Source organism: Mastigoproctus giganteus, chromosome 10 (assembly GCF_048544385.1).
Source record: "Mastigoproctus giganteus isolate SK-2022 chromosome 10, ASM4854438v1, whole genome shotgun sequence".
NCBI classification, from domain to species: Eukaryota; Metazoa; Arthropoda; class Arachnida; order Uropygi; family Thelyphonidae; genus Mastigoproctus; species Mastigoproctus giganteus.
This window is the reverse complement of record NC_143584.1, coordinates 139088360-139115217: the sequence shown is the minus strand read 5'-3', so window position 1 is coordinate 139115217 and position 26858 is coordinate 139088360. Positions and strand designations below refer to the sequence as shown.

The 26858-nt window shown below is 35.4% G+C and overlaps 1 protein-coding gene across 1 annotated transcript in view; it reads right to left on the bottom strand.

Annotated features, from left to right (window-relative positions):
• Positions 1 to 281: 281 nt before the first annotated feature.
• The window catches only part of LOC150079314 (inositol hexakisphosphate kinase 3-like), a 192628-nt gene continuing 166051 nt past the window's right edge, over positions 282 to 26858 (bottom strand). Inside the window, exons 5-7 of the mRNA XM_090382697.1 lie at positions 22399 to 22484; positions 6443 to 6618; positions 282 to 917 (exon numbers count right to left, since the gene is read on the bottom strand). Of these exons, the coding sequence (XP_090238823.1) occupies positions 282 to 917; positions 6443 to 6618; positions 22399 to 22484 (898 nt within the window). The remainder of the gene's footprint in view (positions 918 to 6442; positions 6619 to 22398; positions 22485 to 26858) is intronic.

Genomic DNA, 26858 nt, shown 5'->3' with positions numbered 1-26858 from the left:
AAAGCCATTAAAAAAACTACAAAATATAGCAATATGTTCACTTCATGCCCATTCACATATTTACATGTTCTTAACTGCTTCCCTTCTTATTATTTTTTTTTTATTACTGATCCATATCATCAGCATGGATTAACACATTTAATTCAACAGGTCATTAATTATAATACAGAGAGAAATTCATGATTTTAAATTTTAACTTTCATTAAATTTGAATTTCTTTCAAAGAAGTCTCACACAAAAGACTTGGTCAGTAAAAATAAAATGCAGTAAATTCATGGCCATCACTTTTTTTTGCCTGAATTCCCTAATAAATATATTTCTTTAAGCAACTGTATAAGATTATCTATTCCCAGAAGAAAGCCATTATCTGGACCTTTATAAACTGTGGAATCACCACCATATCCTTCATGAGTTGTATGAGCAAAATCTATCATTCTAACATCCACCCTTGGATAATGAATAGCACTACATGTCTTACTTTCTGAATCAAGTGTACAGGAAGACTCCCATGATGACAGAGATGATAAAGAACTGTTACAATTTTCTGGAGACAAATCTTCATTTAAAGATAAATTGTGCTTCAGTTGTCTTTTCACTTCAAAGCAACTACCATCATTGTCATCATTTTTAAATGGATTTAATTTGTTATTAAAGTCTTCTGTTGCCTCACTGCTGTCTTCTATACAGCCTTCGTAGAGTATTAACAATGAACTTGAATAAAATCTAAATGTGTTCTGCTTCTCAACTGCTTTTCGAAGCTCATGCAGCTTGGATAACACTTCATCAATTATTGATATTTGTAAACTGTAGCCATTATGAAAGAACTGATATAATGCATTTTCAACACCATCCTCGTCTAGTTTACGACCATAATATTTATCTTTGCTGATGAAGGATTTTATGTCGGCTTGATAAATCTGAAATAAGAATAATAAAGATTAAAACACATATTCAACTTTGTGTTTTTTATTTAAAATGGAAAATGCTAAATATTAGCAATAAGCTATAACACTTGACAAAAAAAAAAAAAAAAAATATATATATATATATATATATATATATATATATATATATATATATATACACACACACAAAATTGGTTATAAACAAATAAATTGCTATTTCTTCAGCAACAAATCACATTTGGTTAACACTACTACTTCTTTAAAAGCAAAGATAATCTTCAAAACAATTTAAAATAACCAAGAATGTTAGGTTTATTTTAGCATTTGCAGTTAACAGACAAACTGAACAATTCAGAGGAATGTCATATGAACATTATTTCCTGACATTCTTCTTCTGGCAACCTAATTTTGAGATAAACTAAAACCAGCATTCTACAACCCCCTGTCTCATCATAACATGCCAATTATCTGTGCTTTTAATTTTTCATATGTCATGATCCATTGGATATTTTTTAAGACACCAGGGGGGAGGATCACATCCCACAAGTTTAAGAATTGCTCATGCAATTCTTAACTAGTGCAAGATGTGTCTTACATTAACATCTTCATTGCCTTTTATATTTGCAAGAGACATCCCTCCAAGTAAGGTTGGCATTCATTGTTTGTAGAATTCTAACATCAACATGCATTTAAACGAGATTCAGAATCTGCATCACTTGAATAGAATTCTATTTGAGTATCAGATGACATATTATATAGAGCTGAATCAATGTCATCAGCATCAATGCACTGTCCATCAGTCCTGATGTCCAAGGCTGTAGATGCATTATAACAACCCTTTAGGATAAACTTTTATGGAACTTTCTAAGGATGATGTTTTATTTTTAACAAAATAAAGAATTAAAATTCAGAGCATAATCTTCAAAAAATTTTACTTTTTCTTCTTGTGGAAAAAAGAAAACTGAATACTAAACTGAATAAAAAAGAAAGAATACTAAACTGAATAAAATAACTTCAACATAAGAAAAAAACATATTAAACTGTGAACCAAGTATAAGGCTCTTATAGCGTTCTCTAGACAGTGCGATTGACATTAAGCAAAATCCTAGCTGTAATGCAATACTCCATGGTTCAATCAGTATGCCGATATCACTCAACTGTTCATTTTATGTGGCATTCCTTTTACTGCACTTGTATATTGACCGCAATTGAATGGATGCATATTTGCATTGAGGCACAAAAATTGCAGTACGTTTGGATGCAAGTTTGCATTTGGACAGCAAACATGTTATTATATGACAAAATATACTAGCATAAGCATTAGTAGAGGCATATGATGCAAGAAAGCAAGCTTATTCAGCATCAGCCAAAATAAAAGAAAAAAAAAAAAAAAAAAAAAAACAACCACTACTCCCATTTCACCCCTCAATTCATTCGAAATACCTGTCCAGCTGAGCCTTAAATTTGTTTAGGCTATCAACTTCAACAACAAGCGATGGAAGTCTATTCCACAAACCAACTGCCCGCTGGCTAAAGGCGAATTTCCGCACATCTATCCGACATCCGTCCTTCCTCAATTTGAATTTATGCCCTCTCAGGTGATTATTCTGAGCAAGAGGAAGAATTCCATCGGCATTGAGCATGCTCAAGCGATTCAAAGCCTTGTACACCTCTATCAGATCACCTCGGCGATGCCTAGTCTCCAGGCTCTGTAATTTGCAAAACTTAAGCCTTTCTTCGTAAGAGCAACCCTTTGTTCCATTCACTAATCTTGTTGCCCTTCTCTGTACTCGTTCCAGCAGCTCTACATCCTTCTTGAAATGAGGCCTCCAGACCTGTATACAGTACTCAAGGTGTGGCCTGACCAATGCCTTATACAAGGGAATAATCACATCCCTGTCCCTGCTAGAAAAATTCCTGTATATCATTGACAAGACACCATGAGCTACTCTTGCAGCTCGTCTGCACTGCTCAGAGAACTTCATATCTGCCTGCACAATTACCCCCAGGTCCTTTTCATTCTCTACCACTGTCAGCGTAGTACCACAGAGTTGATACGTTGATCTGGGGTTACTGTTTCCCATATGTAGTACTTTACATTTGTCAATGTTAAACTTCATTTGCCACCTCTCAGCCCATCTGCTCAACCTTTCCAGATCCTGTTGCAGCAGCATAGTATCAGTAGTGTCCTTAACAACCCTGCCAACCTTTGTATCGTCTGCAAACTTGGACATTAAGCCTGATACACCATCATCAATATCATTTATAAATACAGAAAACAACTATTTATAATTAATATGAATAATTCAGACATATAGTATAAACTGGAATTTGAATATTATAAAATTAATCAGGAGCAATTATAATGGATTAACTCTAGAGTGGTTTGGAACTGAATGCACTCCAACTACAAAAAAAAAAAATAATAATAATAAAATAAAATAAAATAAAATAAAATAAAATAAATAAATAAATCAGTTGTTAGCACTAGCTATTTAAATAATCTGTATTAATGACAAAGAGATTGATGTAATATGGATAAATAACAATGTTCTCTCTCTCTCTCTCTCTCTCTTCAGCCCCTCACCAATACTACTGTTAAGATTATGCTTGCTTATATAGCAATTATATAAGTATTTTCATTCTATGGCCCTCCAAAGAGAATGTAAATGGATATTTTCCAAACCTGAGGTCTCTGCTCTAGCTGGCATAGGCATATTTAAGTAACTATAGTAAAAACCATGCTGTGAAGGTTTAGAACATTCAAGTATGGTTATTACTACAGTTGTATATATTAGATATCCCTGATTCTACTTCAAGATCAGTTTCATGTTCTTCCAGGGGATAGGATTAAATAACCTGGTTTTGTTTAAGTTAGAATATTGATAAACATGTCTCTTTCCCCCCCCCAAAAAAAAGTAAAGTGCAGCCATTATCAACCCACTGCAAGATGGAAGCCTCCTCAACAACTCATGCTGAGGGAAATGGACCATAATCTGCCACGCTGGTCCAGTGCGGGTTGGCAGATCGACCGTATTCAGCAGCAGGGGCTTGAACCCCGGTCTACTCAAAGAGCGTGTGCTACTGCACTCCCGCTGCCAGAAGCAACAGCTCTCCCAAAAATGAATTTCTAGGCACAGATTATTAAGTAATCTTAATTCATATTTCATTCATTCTTAATTAATTAAGTAATCTTAATTAATGATTTGTACCTCTATTGTTAAAGATCTGTTAATCATTATTAAACAGTCAACCTAACTATTCCCTCTCTCACAACATAATTTTTTTAAAGGTAATTACTTCTTGAAAGGGTGCAAAGACGGGTCACTCGCCTGGTGAGATCGGCAAAGGGGCGTCCTTATGAAGAAAGACTTCGAATATGTTTGTTGCAGAGTTTGGAAACTAGACACCTTAGAGGAGATTTGACTGAGGTGTTTAAGGCTCTGAGAGGCATCAGTAAAATAAATGAGGATGAAATTTTCAAGATTATAAATGATGCTAGAACTAGGGGACATAAATTCAAGTCAAGGGAGAAAATTTTAGATTGGACTGCAGGAAGTTTTATTTCAGCCAGCAAGTTATAAATTACTGGAATAAGTTGCCTACATGGGTGGTAGAGGCTGACAGTTTGGGGAAATTCAAAGGTCATCTGGATAGTACCTTCGGGTCAGGGAAGCGCATAGGATGATAGGTTTAATTTCCTTTCTTTTATTAATTATTATTTATTTTTTTTATCATTGTTTTGTTCGGGTTTTTTTTTTTTTTTTTTTTTGGCTGGTGCAGCATAAGCCATAGGCTTTCTTGCACCATGCGGCCATTACTAATACTAATACTTTTATGATTTAGATATTTTTTCATATTGCTCTTCATTTCCTTACACTATTAAGAAGAAGAAGGATGCCAATCCCCCAAACACCAATCTCCTCCCCGATTATATATTCATTTATAATTCAAAGCATTTAAGGTCCCCGACTGAGAATTTACTAATGCATACTGGTAGTGCACTAAGGCATCATTTTAACATACTGTAAACTGAAAGAAGCAATACAAGTTTGAAAAATGGCATCATTGTTATGACATCTTATATTGTAAAATCTAAAATTTTATATTGTGAAATCCACCACAAGTTTCCTAGCCTTATTCATTTATTTCTATATATAAATATATATATATATATATATGTTCAGCTACACAGTTTTTGTTTTCTTTTTAGTTATTTACTCACCTGTGTAACTCAAGTGCCCTTCCTACAATATATATATGTATATACACTTTTTATAAACAATAGATTACAGCAAACAGAAGTTTTGCTGAAAAGTATTTTCAGCTAATTAGGTAATGTTTATAAGTTTGATGAACAGAATGAATACTATGCTCTAAATTTTATATGCACAATTTTTCTGGAATGTTCTTCATCATAACAAATGAAATGGAAATACTTTGACAAATATCTTATATGATTTAATATATTTTGAAATTTCATATGCAGATTATGTACTCTGCACTGACTAAACACTCATCAAATCTCAAAATTTCATTATGCAACTTTTATTGATACTAAACATTTTTAACTGAAAAGTATAATCCTTACTTATAAATAATCAAGAACTAAGTCATTGGACAACTTTATTATTTAATAAAGGTGTACTGTCCTCTGCTTATCAGAAATTATTACCTGAAAAAAAAAAAAAAAAAAAAAAGTAAACTACATGATTTTTTTTATTGTAAGAACTAATGTTGATGTGCTAAGCAGCTGCAAGCAAATGTGCATGCATGCCTTTTTTTTTGCAGTAACTGTTTTAGTGTTTTCCATGAACCCATACTTTCAAACTCATTTTGTGCTGCTTCTGTTTGAGGTAACAGTTAGTGTAGTGCTATCCCTCCAAAATAAAAGGATCACTAAACTTTTATTTTCATTAGAAAATATAATAAACTTAGAGGAATATGTCAGCATGGCAGATAACTTTTAGTTTCAAGATATATCCTTTATAGAGAAATATCATTCAAGGATGCCTCTGTGGTTAAATGAAAAGAGAGATATGAAAGCAATATTTTGTATGTAAAGAGCTGTTAAATTTGGTGGTTTTGCTACCTATCACTTGTTTGGAGAGGTCTGGGTTCAAATTCCACTGTACTGAAGAAATTCTTAAAAAGTTTTTTGATCAGGTCAATCAAAATGTTAGCCAATCTCAAGCAAAGGAGCAGCTCCACTCCCAAGATATTTATGGTTTCTTTATCCTGCATAATATACAAATTAGATTGTGAACACACATGTTCAGACATAATGCAATATAGTCTACTTCTATCTGAGAGCATCTTAAAAGACATGAATACTGGTTGAGAGAAGCAGAGGCTCTTTGAAGTCCTAGCATACAGTGTGAGATGATCATAGTTTTATTAAGAATGTACCAAATCAAATTTCTTGGTCACTACTGGTGACTAAAATTATGCAGTTTGCAAAACATTGGGAATACCCCAGGATATAAATATTTCAATTCTCTAATCAATCTTATTTTAAAACTAAAATTTTTGCTAACCTGCATGCCACACAGTCTAATACCAAGTCTAGCTGAAGTACTTGATGCACATTTTGCCATCTGACGACTCCGTTTATCAGGAGAAGCATCATCTCCATGTTGCCGTGTTCCCATCTTCAGATCCATAATGCAAGGTTTGTGATAGTGAGAAGCAATATTTTCTAAAAGCAAAAAATCTAATTTATAAGTTAAGGAATGCAAGAAAAGTAGATGCCATTAATATGATCATGTCTGTCATTGAAATAATTAATAGCAATTAAGCAGTGATAGGGTTTTCAATAACATTTTTGTAAAATTTAAACCTGGTATAATAAGCAAATGGAAACAGAATAGAAATAAACGAGAATTTTGAAATATGCTATTTCACACTTTATAAAATTTAGAATAGAAGCATTTTAAAATTATAAAAGATGATTGAGAGAATGATATGTTTTCTTTGTCTAGGTTGAATAAATTCAAGGGCAACTTCTTGGAAAACAACACCAGATCTCCCCCGACAACGCTGTCATCCTTGACCGGGCGCATAGATTCTGGGACCGCAAGTGGCTGGAAAGTCTATGGATTGGATCCTCTGGTAACAATAGTATGAACAGAGACAGGGGAGTTAGGCTTCACCCCCTTTTTGAGGCGGTGGTTTTGACAAGAGATAAACGTTTTAATTTTCCACGTGTCCAGACCACTTCCGGTTCTGGTACAAGTGAAAGGAATGTTGAGTATGCGCCTGGTCATCCACGTGTGCCGTGAACCTGGTATTTAAGGATGTGTCGTTTAAGTCTCACTATTACTGAAGAAGGAGGCAGACACCTCCGAAAGCTCTAATAGTGTTTTTTATCGTCTTTTTATCGCTTTTATATTTATATTTTAATGCATTTTAACTTATTTACTTATTTTACTTTTGTTATAGTTTAGTTTTTTGTAAATAATTAAAAGTTTTTTGTAAATATTATTTTACAGTCTTTTCTATCATTTTATTTTATTTTATTTCATTATTCAATCAGTCATAAACGGTTGGTGTGTGTGTTTAAAATTGGTGGTATGAATAATCCCAACCTCAGAGGCCTTATTGCAGATATAACTTCTTGGAGGGTATGGTTGGGTGATTTTTTTTTTGGCTGATGCTATATAAGCTTGCTTTCTTGCAACATTTGTCATTGCTATTACTAATGCACTCGATAAATGGTAGCCTTATTTCCCTCCAGAGGTAGCTGTTTATAATTAGCATTCCACTGACATACTCTTCTATTGCATCTCTAGCTGGGGAGGGGAGAGGAACTGGGTATCTACAGAAATTAGTCTCTGATGAGTCCTGTTGTTTACAAAAATTACTCTGAAACCGAATACATCGAAGTGAATATACAGCCAATATTTAGATAATTTTCCCTCTTGGAAATATGTTAGTAGAATGTAAAGTAGATATGAGTATATACAGTATTCACTTCCAATACGAAATTGCTAGTTGTTTGAACACATTACTTTTTTTCCATAATTCATTTTGGGCGACATAATCATACCCGTGATATATCCAAAACCACAGTGTGAAGAGTCGATATGTATGTATATATACATACATATTGAACATCCTACAATAAGAGATATCAGTGTAGTTAAAAATCAAGACAGTGCATGCACAAGGCTGCCCACAAATGATACAATTGGCCTAAGCGAAATTCCCATCTTATGAATTTTTGGTAGGCCATAAAATCTAGGCAACTGGCATCCCGTGGCATGAAGTGTCCAATAGGTGTCCTTGAAGATCTTCCCGGCATTCAGCCAGGAATACCGGGAAGATCATAATCATAATCATTTGGTAGGCCATAAGATTTTATGGCCCACCAAAAATTCAAATTCAATTGGCCTAAGCAGATTCTGCTTAGGCCAATTATATCATTTGTGGGCAGCCCTATGCATGTACTATCTAGATTTTTAACTACATTGATATCTTATATTGTAAGACGTTCAAACTTTACATCAAAGACAGTAGACTGTGCAAATACATGCTCAGGTAACTGAAGATTGTGAGGTTGTGGTGTCATTTGACGTGGTGTCTTTATTCACATGCATCCCCACTGAGCATGGTGTGAAGTGTGTATGCATGGCATTGGAGAGGAATGTCAAACCTTAAGGGAAAGGACTTCCATGAGTATAGAAGATATTTGTAGTAGTGTAGAATTATGTCTTTCTAGTACTAATTTAGTACTACCATGTTATTTCAAGATACTATGTATAAGCAGGTTCACGGCACAGCTATACCTCTCCAATTAGTGCTACTGTTGCAAACTTAGACATGGAAAACCTGGAGCCCATAATTTTTGATGGGTCTGCTCTGCCTCTCCACCCCCATGCGTACATGGAAATGCCATGTCAATGATACATTTGCTGTACCAAGGGGAGGAGAGGACAAGGTTCTCGGCTTCTTCAATGGTTTCTCCCCTTTCATTCAGTTCACCTCGGAGGTGGAAATAGAAAATACGCTCCCTTTCCTTGATGTGTTGGTTTGTAGGGATGGCCCCAGAGTAAAAACAAGAGTATATAGGAAACCTATGTACCAGTTGTTGTTGTTTGGTTTTTAGGAGCATTAGCAACTAAGGCCATATTGCTCCGGGAATATGCAGTGGTCATTCCCTGACCTTTCCGCATCCTCCGTATTTGGTGGTGACGGGCTCGAACCCCGGTCTAACCAAGAAGCGTGTGCTACGCACTGCTGCTCCTTCCCACCTGGCTACGGAGGCGCCTCCTATGTGCCAGGGATAATACACACGTTATAACACGGCACAGGCCAACAATCATAAAAACAGTGTAATTAGGGCCCTATTGGATAGGACTGCATCCTGCTGTAGCTCCTCTAGGGAGGAGTTAAATGTGTGACAGATCTCCAAATATGCAGCTACCCCAGAAGATCTTAGACAAACATATTCGAGAAGCACAACACAGGCGAAGAGAATCATTCTCACCTATTGCCACCACATACATTCTCTACTATTTGGGCTTAACAGAGTGAATCTCTAGAATATTACACACACACACACACACACCTGTCAGACATGCTGTGTGCATGTTTTGTTGTTTGTTTGTTATTTGGTTTTTAGGAGCATTAGCAACTAAGGCCATATTGCTCGGGGATATATGATGGTCATTCCCTGACCTTTCCGCATCCTCCATATTTGGTGGTCACGGGCTCAAACCCCGGTCTAATCAACAAGCGTGTGCTACGTACTGCTGCTCCTGCCCACCTGCTGTGTGCAGCTGCCAGGGCAAAGATTATTATTAATCTATTTATTCCATAACTATTTAAAGCTATGCCTGCATGTCTTGCTAAAGACAGAAAAATGCAATAAAATAAGTTTAATTCTGAAGGATTACAAAAGAGTGGATATTATGGCCTTTTTTTATTAGCTGTCGAAAATATAATGCCGATTGAACAATTCAATATCCCATACTCTACCTCTGGTGATGCTCACGTTTGAAAATTTCTGCAGAGAAACAGGCAGAATATTTTAATGACTATCCTGATAAAATTCTACATAGGGGTTTTGTAAGACAACTGATCTGGGGATTTCCCCGTTGAAATCGGAAATTATATCGATGTATGAGTACATAGATCCATGTTATTTCCATGTTCATTGAAGTGTGGAGTTTAATGTAAAAATTCCAATCTGTGGCTAACATCACTCCCTCTCTGTCTCTCCCAAATATAATTCCTATATATTTATAATTTTTATATTCTATATAATTTTTTACTAAAAGTTTAAGTCAACCAAATGAATTAGCATTTTTACTTTTAAAATTCCTTCCTTAATTACAGTATTAATGACAGAGAAATTATACCTAAAACCATATTTCTTCAAATATATGGGATGACTTAATCCATGAGCTCTTTATATATTCAGCAGATATGTCATGGGAATGGTTGTATTGACTGTAGGAAGTACACAACTTTTAACATTAAAGATTAAATTTATTTTCAGTTTTTAAGAGGGACATTTTAGGTTAAACTAGAGATGTTCCTGGCACCTAAAATCTGGATGAATCCAAATTTGCCTACCCATAAGTAACTGAATAGTCTATTCAAAAATTATTAATATGGCTTAACTGGGTTCAGATACAGATATTGACATGTGAAATTAAAAATCATCTATTAAATAAATGTAAACAGATATTTACGTTTCTTAATATACATTGGTATACATTGTTTCTTCAAAATGTTCTGGTTATTATTTACAAACCATTTCCTAAATCAATTATTTTTTTATTATACTTCATATTTCAAAATACAGTAGTAATAACCTTGAGTACAATAATTTAATTGTAGGCCTAATTACACTTTGTTTCATATAAACTGAGTATTCTCATGTATGTTTAATTATCCGAACTATTTGATTAACCGAACCAACCTTGGTCCCAAATTAGTTTGGATAATCAATGTTCTACTGTGCGTATATATACAGGCAACCCCTGTATAACCCAGCACTTCTCTAACACAGTTTTGCTCTAACATGATTGATTAAGTGCGACAATCCTTGCACAACACGGTACTTATATAACACAGTTTTGCTCTAACGTGGTTAGAGAATTGTGGCAAACCTCGCATAACACAGTATTTTGAGCTTTTGTGCGGGGAAAAAAACTCTGTGTTCAATAGCACAGACCCCCGTGTTAGGGTCTGTGCTATTGAACTTGTGGAAAAATCTAGATTTCAAAGTTTTATCAATATTAGATAATGTGCCAGCCATCCAAAAGTTGAAGTAAAGTTCCTACCACCTGGTACAGCTTCTTTAATTACATCAAGACATATCTACATTTGAAACTCATTACACCAGAAAATTGTTACAATGGATTTTGGAAAAAATTGATTCTGAACTGAACTGATGGAAGCATGGAAACATTTTTCAATTGTGGACTGTATCAAAATCATAACTTTATCGCTCAAAGAAGTAAAACAGTCAACATTAAATGCGTGTTGGTAAAACATACTTCCAGAGTCAGTTCATGGTCAAACCAGCATAAAACAGAATCAGTGCAATAGTAGAAGTTGCTACTTAAGTCGGTAGGAGGGGAAGGTTTTGATGATATGGCTACTGAAGCCCTCATGGGTAGCACAGTAGGTAGAATTGCCGTCATCCTCACACCGGGGTGGAAAAGACCAAAGTTCGAATCCCATTGATGACGGGAGGAAGTTTTATGGGTCTTTTTCACAATGTGCCTGTGTTAGTCGGCCTGAGGTGAGGGTAGCATGGTTTTTACTCCCAAAAAAATTGGGTTTTTCGTCCAGAAAAATGGAAAATTGACCTCAGAACACACGCAATTTGAACACACAGAGCAGCATAGACTTAGTCGTGATGCTCCTAAAAAAAAAAAAAAACACAATATGATTACTGAAGATGTTCAAGAATTACTGGTAGAAAAAGAGGCTGATGAAGCGGATTTGTTGGCGAAAATGACATATTACAATCTTATTGTTTGAATTCAGATTCTTTGACTGAAAGGATCCTAAAGTTCAAAAGGGAGCTTCAAATATGCTTGGTTCCATACAATGAAATTTAGAAAGATCTATCAAGAAAAAGTAAAAAAACCCAGATTGATTTTTTAAAGAGAGCTGAAGATACACGAAATCTAGTATGGCGTATTTTTATTAGTTTTGTTAACAAAATGGTGTATTTTTGTTAGCTCTTGAAACATAACTCCCCTTTTTAACATACTGGTTCTTAGTCCCGTACAACACAGTTTCGCACTACAAGAGATTTTATAGGAACCTCACTACCATGTAATACGAGGGTTACCTGTATATATAAATATATATATTATTTTTTTTTTCCCTTCTTTTTTTATGATGAAAAATACTTGTTCACCTGTGTAACTGGACAGAAGAAATACAACTAATTTTAAATTCTCATTTTGTAACATTTGATAATTATATACAAAAATATGCTTAATAAAGACTAACAAACCATTTACTTTTATTTTTTTAAAACTAACTCCTTTGGTAACAAAATAATAATGACACAGATTGAAAATCAAATCAGTAATAAAAAAATAAATAAAATTCCTAGTGTTATCGCTTTAATAGATATTTTAATTTTAAATTGCCATCAACACTGCCAGAAGTTATTAAACAAAAAAAAAAAAAAAAAAAAAAACATGGTTTCAACCAGTCAGCCAACAATGACAAAATTCAGCCAAGTGAGAGATATCTTTGCATACATGTTTTAGCATCTTCTTGGTCTCTCTGATATAATATTCTGAAATTTCCATAGCCTTTCTTTTCTTTTAGCATCAGCAAGAGCACATGATGCAAGAAAGCAAGCTTATATAGCATCAGCCAAAAAAAAAAAACACCCTTATTTCACTTATCCACTCGCTCCAAATGTTTGTCAAGTTCTGCTTTGAATCTATTTAAGCTATCAACTTCTACAACGACAGATGGAAGTTTGTTCCAGCAATCAACCACCCGCTGGCTAAAGGAAACCTTCCACACATCTATCCTACAATTGTCTTTCCTAAATTTGAATTTATGCCTTCTCAGGCGATTATTCTCAGCAAGAAGAAGAATCCCATTAGCATTGAGCATGCTCAAACCATTCAAGGCTTTATATACCTCAATCAGATCACCTTGCAGGTGCCTAGTTTCCAGACGCTGTAGTTTTGCAAAACTTAAGCCTTCCTTCGTAAGAGCAACCCTTTGTTCCATTCACTAATCTTGTTGCCCTTCTCTGTACTCATTCCAACAGCTCTATATCCTTCTTAAAATGAGCCTCATACAATGGGATAATCACTTCCTTATCCCTGCTAGAAAAATTCCTGTATATCATTAACAAGACACTATGAGCTACTCTTGCAGACTGCCTGCACTGCTCAGGAAACTTCATATCTGCCTGCACAATTAACCCCAGGTCCTTTTCACTCTCTGCCTCTGTCAGTGTAATACCACACAGTTGATACATTACTCTGGGGTTACTGCTTCCCATACGCAGTACTTTACATTTGTCAATGTTAAACATCAGTTGCCACCTCTTAGCCCATTTGCTCAACTTTTCTAGCTCCTGTTGCAGCAGCATAGTGTCATTAACAACTCTGCTGACCTTCGTATCATCTGCAAACTTGGACATTAAGCCTGATATATCATCATCAATATCATTAATGAATACAGAAAACAATGATGGACCCAAAACTGAACCCTGGGGACTCCACTAATAACATTAGTCCACGAAGAGCAGTGTCCATTGATTACCACTCTCTATCTTCTCCCACTCAACCATACCTTTATCCATAGCAGCAATTTGCCTCCAATGCCACACTGCTCCAATTTGTGCAGCAGTCTTCCATGTGCAACAGTATCAAAAGCCTTTCTAAGATCCAAATATATGATATCAAAGTTATTCCCTGCATCCAGTTCCTTTGTGACCACATCATAGTATCCAATCAAATTGGTCAGACAAGATTTCCCCTTAACAAACCCATGCTGTGTCCGAGCTATAACTGAAGTCTTGTCTAGATGATCCTGCAGTGCTTCTTTAACCAGTGACTCCATTAATTTCCCTGGAACAGAAGTTAAACTAACAGGTCTGTAATTACCCGTGTCTCTCTTTGATCCTCCTTTGTGGATTGGGGTCGCATTTGCACATTTCCAGTCCATGATATTACAGTTATTACAGTAATACTAGTCTCAGTTATTACAAGAGCATAAAAATTATCCAAGGAAGCTGTCATAATTATGGCTAAGGGTTTGCTTACTTCCTTTGCTGACTCCTTTAATATAACTGGATAGATTCCATCCGCCCCAGGTGCCTTTCTTATGTTTATCTTCAACAATTTCTCCTCCACTTTACTCTCAGTTATTACAAGATTATCAGAATTACTCTCAGTTATTACAAGATTATTATTAATCTAGCAGTAAGCTAGATTAACTATATCTAGCTTACTGCCAGAGTTTAATCTAATTGTTATGCAAAAAATATTGGGAAATCTCCACATTTTACTTTGTTGGGAAATCCCCATGTTAGGGTCTGTGCTATTGAACTTGTGGAAAAATCTAGATTTCAAAGTTTTATCAATATTGGATAATGTGCCAGGCCATCCAAAAAATATTTGTCATCCAAACGTTGAAGTAATGTTCCTCTGGCATTCCCCTCCCTGAATATAGATGCAAAATATTCATTTAGTTTGTTAGCTACCTGAGCAAGATCATTAACAGTTGAACCATCGATATCAAGTGGGCCAATTTGATTCATCTCCTTCCTTCTAGAGTTTGCATAAGTAAAGAACTCTTTGCTGTTGCCACTGTCTGCCATTTGCTGCCATTTATATTTACAAGGGTCATTTATGTGTACTTTGAGGTGCTTCTCTTGGGGCATTGGAACAAGTAGGCACTGCTTTTTTGTACATAAAAGGAATTTCATCTGTGAAGAATCATCACTCCAAGTATCACCAGCATTTAGATGATGTTGTTGGTGGTGTAGAGGTTTTTCGGCACCAGGGGAACTGAGGCCAAAATGTACCTTTTCAAATATTTGGAATGGTACCGGAGTTTGCCTTATTTGATAATAGATATATTCATAAAGTCTAATTTGTTTGAGATAAGCGAAAAGCTCATCCAGATTGGCATTGTTTCCCAATAAGTGGGTTAATGATAAAGGTTCTTGCATTTGTGTCAGAGAAAGGAAGGTAGTATTTCTGATATAAGAATAATATGAACAATCTAACAGGATATGTCGAACTGTAAGCTGTGATGAACAATGCATGCATATAGGAGGGTCATCGCCCATGAGCAGGAACAAGTGGGTCAGGTGTGTGTGCCCTATACGCAATCTTGCCAGTATTACTTCTTCATGCCTGTTTTTCCTCAAGCTTGAGCTCCATATTTGTGGTTCTTGTTTAATTTCAAATAATTTATTGTTTGTATGTGTCTTCCACATATTTAACCATTGGTCCCTACAGATACGTTGGATATGTTTTAGGAAATCTATATAGGGTACTTGATAAGATGGAGGTGCATTGCTCTTTGGGTGCTTGGCTGCCTGGTCTGCTGTTTCGTTACTTGTGATTCCAGCATGCCCTGGAATCCAACAGAAACTTACTGTATGATTCAGATTCCTCAAATGATTTAGACGAGACTTATTGCGGAGAGCGCACTCATAGAGTCTGTATATACTAAACTATTAGTGTTGAGACAGATACTGATATTGTATATAGCTAGGTGGATTGCATAAAGTTCTGCAGTATAACTGCTACATTCAGCCGGGAGAGATACAGATACTGTAAATGTGGGAAAGACTGCTGCAGCACCTAAGGCATCATCTGATTTTGGACCATCAGTATATATTAAGCAGCTCTGCGCATTGCTAGCGGCATGTCCTTCATGCAGTTGCTTGATGTAACAGTTTTCCATGGACTTTTTCCCCCATTGTTGGAAATAGGTGTCACAGTAAGGTGGGTTTGAGGACCAAGACAGATCAGATATTTTGGTTTCTTTGAGCGTGTTTTCAAAATGAACATTCCAGCAATGCATCAAATCTTGTAGTCTAACACCAGTTGGTCTATTTTCAGTGGGTTTATTGTTATAGAATGTTACCCTTTCAGGACTGAAAAGCAGCGGATGATTTGGATGATCTGGAAGGCTTTTAATCCTGACTGCACAGGTGAGGAGTAACATTTTCCTTCTGAGGTGGAGTGATGGTTCGTTTGCCTCTATATAGAGACTTTGGACCGGGGATGTTCGAAAAGCTCCAAGAGCAGTGTGAAGAGCATTGTGCTGTATTGTATTCAGTCTTGTAAGAACAGTTTTCCTAGCTGAGCCGTATACTATTGAACCATAATCTAGACTGATGAGCGAACGATACAAATGCAGGAGAGTGCATCTATCTGTATCCCATGCCATGGCAGAGATGGCTCTGAGTATATTGAGTTTTTTCAAGCAGAGAGTTCTGAGATAAGTTATGTGCATGGCAAAATTAAGTTTAGTATCTAATATTAAACCTAAAAAGCGGATATTGCTGGCAAGAGGGATTGGTTGATTTTTTTAATTTAAGTTCAGGCTCTGGATGTAATCTGCGCTTTTTACAGAAATGAACTGCAATTGTCTTTTGCTTTGACAGGCGATAACCATTTTGTACAGTCCATGTCTCTAACTTATTTATGGAAAGTTGTAACTGTCTCTCTATGCTGTTAATGGTTGGTGATTGGCATGATATAGCAAGATCGTCGGCATACATATATATTTCTACGGTTTTGGGAATATTCTGCATCATGGTATTTAGTCTAATTGTGAAGAGGGTAGGACTAAGTATGGACCCTTGAGGCACCCCTTCTTCTTGAATAAAATATTGTGAAAGTACATTCTGGTGACGAACTTGAAATGTTCTGCACCTGAGAAAGTTCTGGACGAACTGAGGTATGCGTCCTCTCAACCCAGGGCATACAGCTCTCGAAGAATGCCATACCTCCATGTGGTATTGAATGCCTTTTCAATATCTAGACTCACCATTACCAGATGTTCATTTTTAACATATGCATTGCGAATGTTAGTTTCAGCTCTTACCATAAGGTCCAAGCAGGATCTGTTTTGTCGGAAACCATATTGGTTGATATTTAGCAGCATTTTGCTTTCTAGTATCCATTTTAATCTCCTATGTATCATTTTTTCTAGTGTTTTACTCAAACAGCTGGTTAGGGAAATTGGTCGGTAGTTTTGTGGAAGCGATTGATCCTTTCCTGGTTTTGGAAATGCAAGAATTACAGAATGATGCCATGAGGAAGGATAAACACATTCAAGAAATATCCAGTTGTAGAATACTAGTAATAATCTTAAAGCTGTATTATTTAGATGTTTAAGCATTATATAGTAGATTCTGTCCGGTCCTGCTGAGCTGTTTGCTGATCTGTTCAGAGCTTCTTGGAGTTCAGCTAGGATGAATGGTTGATTATAAGAAAGGGATTGGGTGGTGTTGAAATTTAATTTATATTTTTCTGCGGAGGATTTTATTTTCAGGAAAGAATTGTCATACGCATAAGCTGATGATATTTGACTGAAAGTCCCTCCAAGGAAATCGCCTATTTCCTTTGGGGAAGACAGTTCTCGTCCATTCTTAATCAAGATTGGAGCAGAAAAGAGAATGCACTTATTATTTAATTGTTGGATTTTCTTCCATATTAGCCGACTGCTGGTGTCCTTCGTGATGATACTGGCAAATGTTATCCACGATTCTTTTTTGGCTTGTCTTCTGATTTGTCGTGCCCTTGCCTTTTGTTTTTTATATAAAATGAGGTTGGCTGTTGTAGGAAATCTACGAAATAGGTTCTAAGTTTTATTTTTTTCTCGTTTTGCACTGTTACAGGGCTCATTCCACCAGTGTTTTGCATGTCTTTTTTGGTTAGCAGAGGATTGAGGAATTGCCTCAGAAGCTGCTGCCAAAATTTGTGCGGTGATGTGCTCTGTGACTTTATCTACTGGTTGTGTTTTAATAAATTGATCACCAAAATAAACACAGACTGAATATTTTGTCCAGTTCGCTTTTGTGAATTTCCATTTTACTCTGTAATCTGGAGAGTGGCATTGTTTTGTTTGTATTTTACATATAATTGGAAAATGATCGCTGTTGTGTGGATCATATAAGGTTGACCACTCCATACTGGGGAACAGTATGGGAGAACAGATTGACAGATCAATTGCTGAAGTGGAGCCTGTGGGTAGATGGACATAAGTGTGATGGCCAGTATTTAGCAAGGTTAACTGCTGTTGATTCAGTAATGTCTCTATCATATGTCCTCTTTTATTCATGCTTGAAGATCCCCACAATGGGTGATGCCCATTGAAATCTCCAAAAAGGCAGAAAGGTTCTGGCAATTGTGCTATAAGATCTTCTAGTTCTTTAAGCATGAAAAGTCTATTTGGTGGGAGGTATATTGAAACAAGAGTTAGTGTTATTCCAAGCGCAATACGCACAGCAACAGCCTCTAAGTCAGTCTGTAGAGAGATATGTAGAACTGGGATTTTAGAGTTAACTAGTATTGCTACTCCTCCATGTGCGGATTTTGCAGTATTCCTGTCTTTTCTATGCATTGTGAAGTTTCTAATTGAGAGAATAATTAAACAAATTTAACACCTGTGGTGTTAAATTTGTTTCTTGCAGACAAACACTCACTGGATTGTACTTATTGATCAGGTCATATATATCATCAGTATTGGCTCGTATGCCTCTACAATTCCATTGAAGTATGTGCTGCATTATTTGCTTTTAGGAGTTATGTTTTGATCTGTCTGTTTTTTTTGAAGCAGTTTGTTTGTAACAATCTGATTTATTTCTGTCTTTTTTTGGGGAAAACCGGTCTCTCTGTATCCATGTGTTCTTCTGCATGAAGTTCTAATATAGTTTCTTCTTGGTCAGTTTTGTTGTCAACATCCATATGTATAGGGAATTGTTTCTTGGTCTGAGCATGATCTGTTGGTACTGTTTTTTCTGCTTTTTTTGTAGTTTCAGGCATGTTAGGTGGAACTGAAATTGGAGTATTAATTCCTTGTTCCAGTTGCTTGTGTTTGGCAGGTTGTGGCTTAGCATTAAGCACGGACCTGGCCCAATCTGCAAAAGAAATGTTTGGAGGGACCGCAATGTCAGTTTGAGTAGCAATAGAATGATTGTGTTGGGTTGCTTGTGCATACGTGCATAAACTGTATGTTTTTGGCATAAACTGTATAATATGCTTTTTGGCTTCCTGATATGTTACTTTGTTTTCTGTTTTGTATTTCTTTCCCCACTTTCCACATTTCACAATTTTTTTGAATATGCCGGATGGTTACCTTTGCAATTGGGACAGGTGAAGGAGGTTACGGTACAATCAGCTTGAGTGTGTTCTGTTGAACCACAGTTTGGGCAAATCATAGTGCCACGGCATGCTACCTGGGAGTGTCCATATTTCTGGCATTTATAACACCTGATGGGATTCAGTATATATGGACTATACGACAATTCAGATACCCTGCTTTAACCATTGTTGGTAAGTTTGGGGTACTAAAGGTCAGTATTATGTTCCTTGTTGGCTTTAATTCTCCATCTTTCCGGATTAATATTCTTTTTGCATGTATTACTCTTTGATTTGTCAATTCTTGTACAATTTCATCCTCTGAGATGTTAATCAGGTCTCACTCTGCTATAACTCCTTTAGATGTATTCAGAGTGGCATGAGGCATTATTTTCACGGGAATTCCACCAAAAGTAGTCAGTTTCAATAACATTTCCGAGTGTTTTGGCTTCATTGTCTGTACCAGCAGATCTCCAGACTGTAATCGCTTTACCATCTTCGGTGATCCTGCAGCATTTTCCAAGCATTTTTGGATTAGAAATAGGGATAATTTGCTAACAGGAGAATCTGATACAGAATGAATAAGGAGAAAGGCTGGGTGATCTTGTTGACATAGATCTGTTTTTTGTCTTTTATTTTGATAGGAGTCATGATCGGGTTGGTCTTGATCAGTAGGTGATCTCAACTGATCAAGTGAGGGAAAGGTTTCTTTGTCAATTTTATACTCCTTTTGGCCCTGAGGGTTGGCTTTCCCACTCAGGTTACCGGCCCCGCCACAGGGAGGCAGGAGTAATGCCACGAGTGGCCAAGCGGTTGTTAGGTTAGTTGAGTTAGTAACTCTAATAAAAATAAAAGGAAAGTTGTCTTTTCTTTCCTGACTTAACTTACAACTTGTAAGATGAAGTCTACTGTGCTTTTTTTTAAGAACTTAGGAGAAACTAATGGGGAACTTAAAAAGAAGAGTGATTCCTTTAAAGGAGAACACTTTGAATCGCTTTATGGAGCTCAGAAAATCGCTTGGCCACGGAAACGCTTGGCATCTGGGGCCGCATTTAGATGAAATATGTCTAAGAATTTTAAAATCTAAATGGTAACATTGCTGCAACCTTTGCTACAGTTAAATAAATTAGACAAAGATGGTCTACAACAATGGGCACATTTTGTTTTGCTTTTCATTTAACACTGATGAAATGCTATTCTTATGAATTAGCACATTACTGTCAGCAATTATCAGCAGTGAATGCTATACACAGTGTCAAATCAGAATATTTATGGGGTTCAAATTTTGAAACTATCAATTCATCTATAGAATATTTACAGGTCTCTTATTTTATCATCATAAAATATATTAATATCATTATAATGTATTTTATCAACAATGGGATACATATTTGAATGTACTATTACTGTTATCAGTTTAACACATTTGCTGCCATTTATATTTACAAGGGTCATTTATGTGTGCTTTGGGGTGCTTCTTCTTGGAGCACTGGAATAAGTAGGCACTGCTTTTTTGTAAATGGAAGGGATTTCATCTGTGAAGAATCATCACTCCAAGTATCACCAGCATTTGTTTCCATACTGTTTCTAACATCAACAGATGCATTTGAACATGATTCAGAATCCATATCACTTGAACAGAATTCTATTTCAGTATCAGATGACGTATTATAAAGTGCTGATTCAATGTCATAAACTTCAATATACTCTCCATACCTGTTCCTTTTCAGTCCTGATCTCCCACACTGTGGATCCATTATAATATAACAACCCTTAAGGGTAAAATTTTATAGGAAAACACTTTTTACACAAATTTTATCAGTAAACACGCACAAAGGACGATGTTTTTCACAAACTAAAGAATTAAAATTCAGCACGCATAATCCTCAAAAAATTTTCATTTTATTCTTGTGGAAAACACTAAACTAGATAAAATAACTTCAACATAAGCAAAGAACATATGAAACTGTGAACCAAGTATAGAGATTTTATAGAGTTATCTAGCAATTGATGCTAAGCAAAATCCAAGCAGTAATGCAAATAGCCTGTGGTTCAATCAGTTTGCTGCCATCAAACAGTTGTTCATTTCATGTGCCTTTCCTTTTATAGCACTCATTTATTGACCACAACTGAATGGACATGCAATTGCATCAAGGCACAAAGATTGCAGTTTGTTGTGATGAAACTCTGCATTCCAGCAGCAAACGTGTTAAACTGAAAATGGTCCATTTTTCAAAATGTGGCATAATTCTAGCAGTTAATATCAGATACTATTTCATTAAAAATAGCAGTTGCTTTCATCCTGCCACCAACATACTTCTTTATTTCTAAATTAGTAAACATTTTCCTAATATTTTTTTAACATTTTTCTGTTTTTGTTCACATTAAATTAAATGTTTTCATGACATTTTATTAATTTTCCTTTAAAAACTCTGCTGCAGAAAAAGATATTGGGAAGGCATCAACACGTACACCTAATCCAAGATTTATTCATTTTACTGTGAGTACTGTCTATAAACATCAATCATGGCTTTATATTCTGAAGGTTTGTTTGGAAAAAACAGAATTTCCAAAACACAAGTTTGGAAAACAAACAAACAAAAAAAAAAAAAAAAAAAGAAAGAAACATAAGTTGATTGATATGACTGGTCATATGCTTTCAAATCTCAAAGTGCCTTAAGCGGTTTCCTCTTCAATTTGATGAGATTTCAAATTTCTTTGCTTCCTAATCAAAAAGGTGATAATACAGTAAAATACAAATCCAAGCAATTTCAATCCATTTAAAGCACCCAAAATACTATTTATAAAATAATTAAATAATAAAACAAAAATAAAAATAAATTCTCACTAAATTAAAAATATTTTTTAAAAATTACTCATCACTGATTTGAAACCAATCACCTCTTTTCCCGATAGCCTTTCTTCTCATTTCCATTTTTAAACAAAATAGCGCTAACTATTCTGCTCAGTTAAATGCTTTTGTATTAATATAAATTTAAGCATCTTAAAATTGATATTAATAAATTGTAATAGATCCTTGGACAAGAAATATGTAGTAAAGGTTTATAGTAATATCATTCATGATTCTTTATCAACTTCAAGCAGCTCCCAAGTGACTGGGAAAAAAAAAAAAAAAATGATTTAACCATTCTTTCAGGTAGGGATACAGTTTGGATCAGTATAACAGCAATCTCCTCTCTGGAACTGCAAAGAAGCTTTCTCAGCAAAATGATCATTATTGCAGATTTGCACCCTAAATGTTAAAAGGAATATACAACATTTTAGTTAATTAATTGTGAATTTTATATAAATGAAAATTAGGAATGCACAGGAACTGACAAAAATAAATAATAAAAAAGTTATCTGTGATATTTAATTTGAAGCTAAATTTATTTACTGCAGTTAAGATTGATGTTTAAGTAACTTTTATAATTCTAAATATACAGAGGTCAGTACTGTACTATCAAAAAACTATCATTACCTCTTAGTAATTAATCTCAATAATGAAAAAATAGAGATTTCAGAATAGTCTATTTGAAATATTAAGGTAAAATGGTTCAAAGTGGATGTCACAGCACTCCAAAATGCTGCCATAATTTGGAATCATATTAGCATTGTTTTCAATCTGATTTCCTTTCACTGCATATAAATGATGTAATAAAATGATTAAAATGCAATTATGAATGAACAAATTCTGTTTATTTGAGTAATACATAAAAATAAATCTGATTTTCAGCAGTGATCAGATTTTCATCAGGACTCAGCGAATTCACTAAATTCAAATGAACTGGACACATTCTTTCTTTTTTAAAGCTAATAACTGACAGTCAATTTCAGATAGCCATAGTTATGCACAGTACCAGCCATCTTCCTTCCTTCTCTCTCTCTCTCTCTCTCTCTCTCTCTCACATGTTTTTGGTCCAGCACAAAGAAAGATGAGTATCATTGCATTTATAATCAACTTAAAAAATAAGGAACAAAAAGGACAGAGTGTTGAATAATTACACAATTCTATATGGGCTGTAAATTTGTTTTTGGCATGCACAAAGTATCCTGGCATCAAAAGAGCTTGGGAAGCACAATATTATTATGGTATTATTATTATGTAATAAAGCACAGTATTATGGTATCAAATAAAAAGAAAAGATTTATCCTTATACCTTTTTTGGTTTAAATATCACACAGTTACAAGCTTACAATAAGACAACAATTTACTAATGCAGAATCTGGTAAAGATAAGCACAATGAAACACTTATTATGCAATCTTATTGTTCCACAGGAAATTAAAAACAAGTTAGATCAAACCAGAGGTTGATTGGCTGTAGTTGGCCCTACCAGTCCCACAAATCCTGGCTCACTCTTTCTCTCTCGTGCACATTGGTAACACACTACAAATCTTGGGAATCCTTTATGTAATTCTAACCTTGATTAGAAAGCAGAAGTGCTTTCTAATCAAGGTTATTTTTCACAAAATATCTTTCTGCTGCGGGACAGAAGAATTCAGCATGCCAATCAATGAAAAGAGGCCTGGTTACCCAAGCCTTTTTATTAGCCTTCCAAATTACAGTTAGGTTTGATTTAGCTAACGCTTTTAAGATTTTGATTTAGCTAACACTTTAATTCGCTTTAAGAGCGAATGGTAAACTAAAAAGGGTTTTAATTTAAAATTCCCCGCAGTGTTACCACCCAAAAATAAAGTGAACCGATCCTTCGCTGCTTTGAAGGCTGGCATGTTTTTTTCTTCTTTCAATATGAAACTCCTTTTAGGCATTCATTTCCAAAAAAGTCCTGTTTCATCTAAGTTAAAAACTTGTCGAGTAGAATAACATCCCTCTTCAATAACTTTAACAAGTTCTTTTTTGAAAGTTTCAGCTCCTTCTTGATCTGCACTTGCAGCTTCTCGCTGGATTGCTATGTTGTGTAGATTATAGCACTTTTTAAATCTATCGAACCAGCCCTTACTAGCTTGGTTTGATTTTTTTTAGGAGCATTAGCAACCAAGGCCATATTGCTCCGGTGATATGCGGTGGTCATTCCCTGACCTTTCCGCATCCTCCGTATTTGGTGGTCGGGGGCTCAAACCCCAGTCTAATCAAGAAGCGTGTGCTATGCACTGCTGCTTCCTGCCCAACTGGCAATGGAGATGGCCCCCTTACTAGCATTAAATGGTTCCACATTTTTTTCGAGGCGTATTTTCTTTAGCTCTTCATATAGACTAATCACTTTTTCTTTAATAATAATTGAACTTAACAGAATTCTGCGTTGAATATTATCTTCAATAAAATTATTTAGAAGCCTCTCCATTTCAATCATAATAGCCAACCTAGCCCTAATCAATTTAGTTGCTTGCAGAGGAACAAATGTTTTTCTGGCTGCTAAAACTGATTCTTTATTTTTTATAATTATTATTACAGTTGAACCTGCCAGTCCTAAATTATTGCATACATTCACTTGTTGACTGGAATTGATTCGTTTCAAAACGTCTAATTTAATTTTCAAACTCAATGTTTTTCTTACCTCTGTGGTCTTTGTACCGCATTCAGACGTTGATACTTTTTCATTCTTATCTGCCATTATTAACTCTCCAAAAATGTAACTGCACTGCATTGATTATGATATGATGTTCGAGTACAGTAAACTGTCCGTTGAGGACGATGTCTAACACTGTATGTACTGAGTGATGACAAGAATCTCTCTGTAAATATTGGCAAGTGTGCTGAAGACAGTGACGACGAGGATTTTATATATCTGAAAAGTTCCTTGCGGTAAAATCAAATGGTTATACTGTAATCCTCCATTGCATGAAAAGTAATCAATTACAGTGTGAGCTGTGGAGAATGTTTTCTGCTTCAAATGGATGGAAAGTACTTTTCAATATTCCATCTGTAAATAATGTCAAGTGGTGTGAAGGCAATAACAATAGGTGTTTTATTCTGAGAAGTCTGAAGTCCCATGCAGTAAAATCAAACAGGGAAGTTACCCTTTATATTAGCAAAAGTAATTTGTTATGGTGGGGGAATGCAAACTGCTTCTAACTGCTTTCTAACAGATGTATTCGCCAATATTCCCAAAGGGAATAATCTCAAGACAATGCAGCTTAGAAGACAGAATGAAGTACATATGGCCATTTGGAGAGTAAAACAAACAAATTTTCTGTACTTCGGGATGACCACATGGTCAGAGGCGTTCACAAGATAAGAGAATACAAGACACAGCACTGCAGTTAGCAGTCATGGGCTTGATTATGTAAAATAACCTTTTCGCAAGTTATAGTTCCCACAGTAAAACAAAAGAAGAGATAGGGAGTGAATTTATTTTTCAATAGGGTATATCTTTTTATTACAGGTCAGAACAGGAAATGGAGACTTCTTAACAGCATATGACACTGGATGGTGAATTTTTTCAGGTTGTATACTAAAAAAGAATTTCTCCCTTGAAATTTTGTGATAACATCAAATCCACACTAAGAAAATATTGAAATATTTTTTAACAATACAAATAATAACAGTATTTTGTGAACAGTCCATTAGCCATAGCATTCTTTGTATTGTTCAAAAATATTGCAATTTTTGTAACAATACATATTTCAAAAAACAATCCATTATTCATAGAGGATGATTTTTTTTCTTTTGCACACACCAGTTTTTAAAGTTTATAACGTAGCTATCAAATAGAAATATTTTCTTGAAATTTCGTTAGAAGATCAAATATACATCCACAAAACATGCTGTACCAATCATCAGATATATTCAATCCACTGCAGGATGAAGGGCTCTCTAGCAACTTTCCAGTTCCTTCTGTTTTGTGCAATGGCCATCCATTTACTACCCACAAACTCATGAATTTCATCTATCCATCTCCGCAGTTGTCTTCCAGGTTGTCTTCTAGCTCCTCTTGGGTACCATTCTGTTATTTTCATAGTCCATCTGTCATCATGACTACAAGCTATGTGTCCTGCCCAAGACCATTTTAGTTCTTTAGTTTTGATAAGAATGTCCTTTACTTGAGTTTGCTGCCTAATCCATGTGTTTCTCTTCTTATCTAACAGTCTGATTCCTAATATAATTCGTTCCATTCTTCGCTGTGTAGTTTTCAGCTTCTCTTCCATTCTTTTGGTGGGTGCCCAAGTTTCACTTCCACAAGTCATGGTCGGGAGTATACACTGGTTCATTATTTTACATTTCAGACAAACTGGGATATTGCTCTTCAGTATGTGATGACTATATTTCCTGAACGCTATCCATCCAAAATTTATTCTTCTCTTGACTTCCAGCCATTTATCATTATTATTGCTAATAACTTGTCCCAGATAAGTATATGACTCCACCTTTTCAATTACTGCTCCTTCAATCATTATGTCCCTTTCTGTGGCAAACTTGTTCATCATTACTTTTGTTTTAGCCATATTCATCTTTAGTCCAAAATCCTTACTAACTGTGCATAACTGATTAAGATTTTCCTCTAATTCTTTGGGATCGTGGTTTATGACAACAATGTCATCTGCAAATCGTAAATGGTCTCTTCATTCACATTGACTCCTTTCGGCGACCAGTCTAATCTTCTGAAAGCTTCCTCAAGGGCAGCAGTAAACAGCTACGGAGATATTGTGTCTCCTTGTCGAACTCC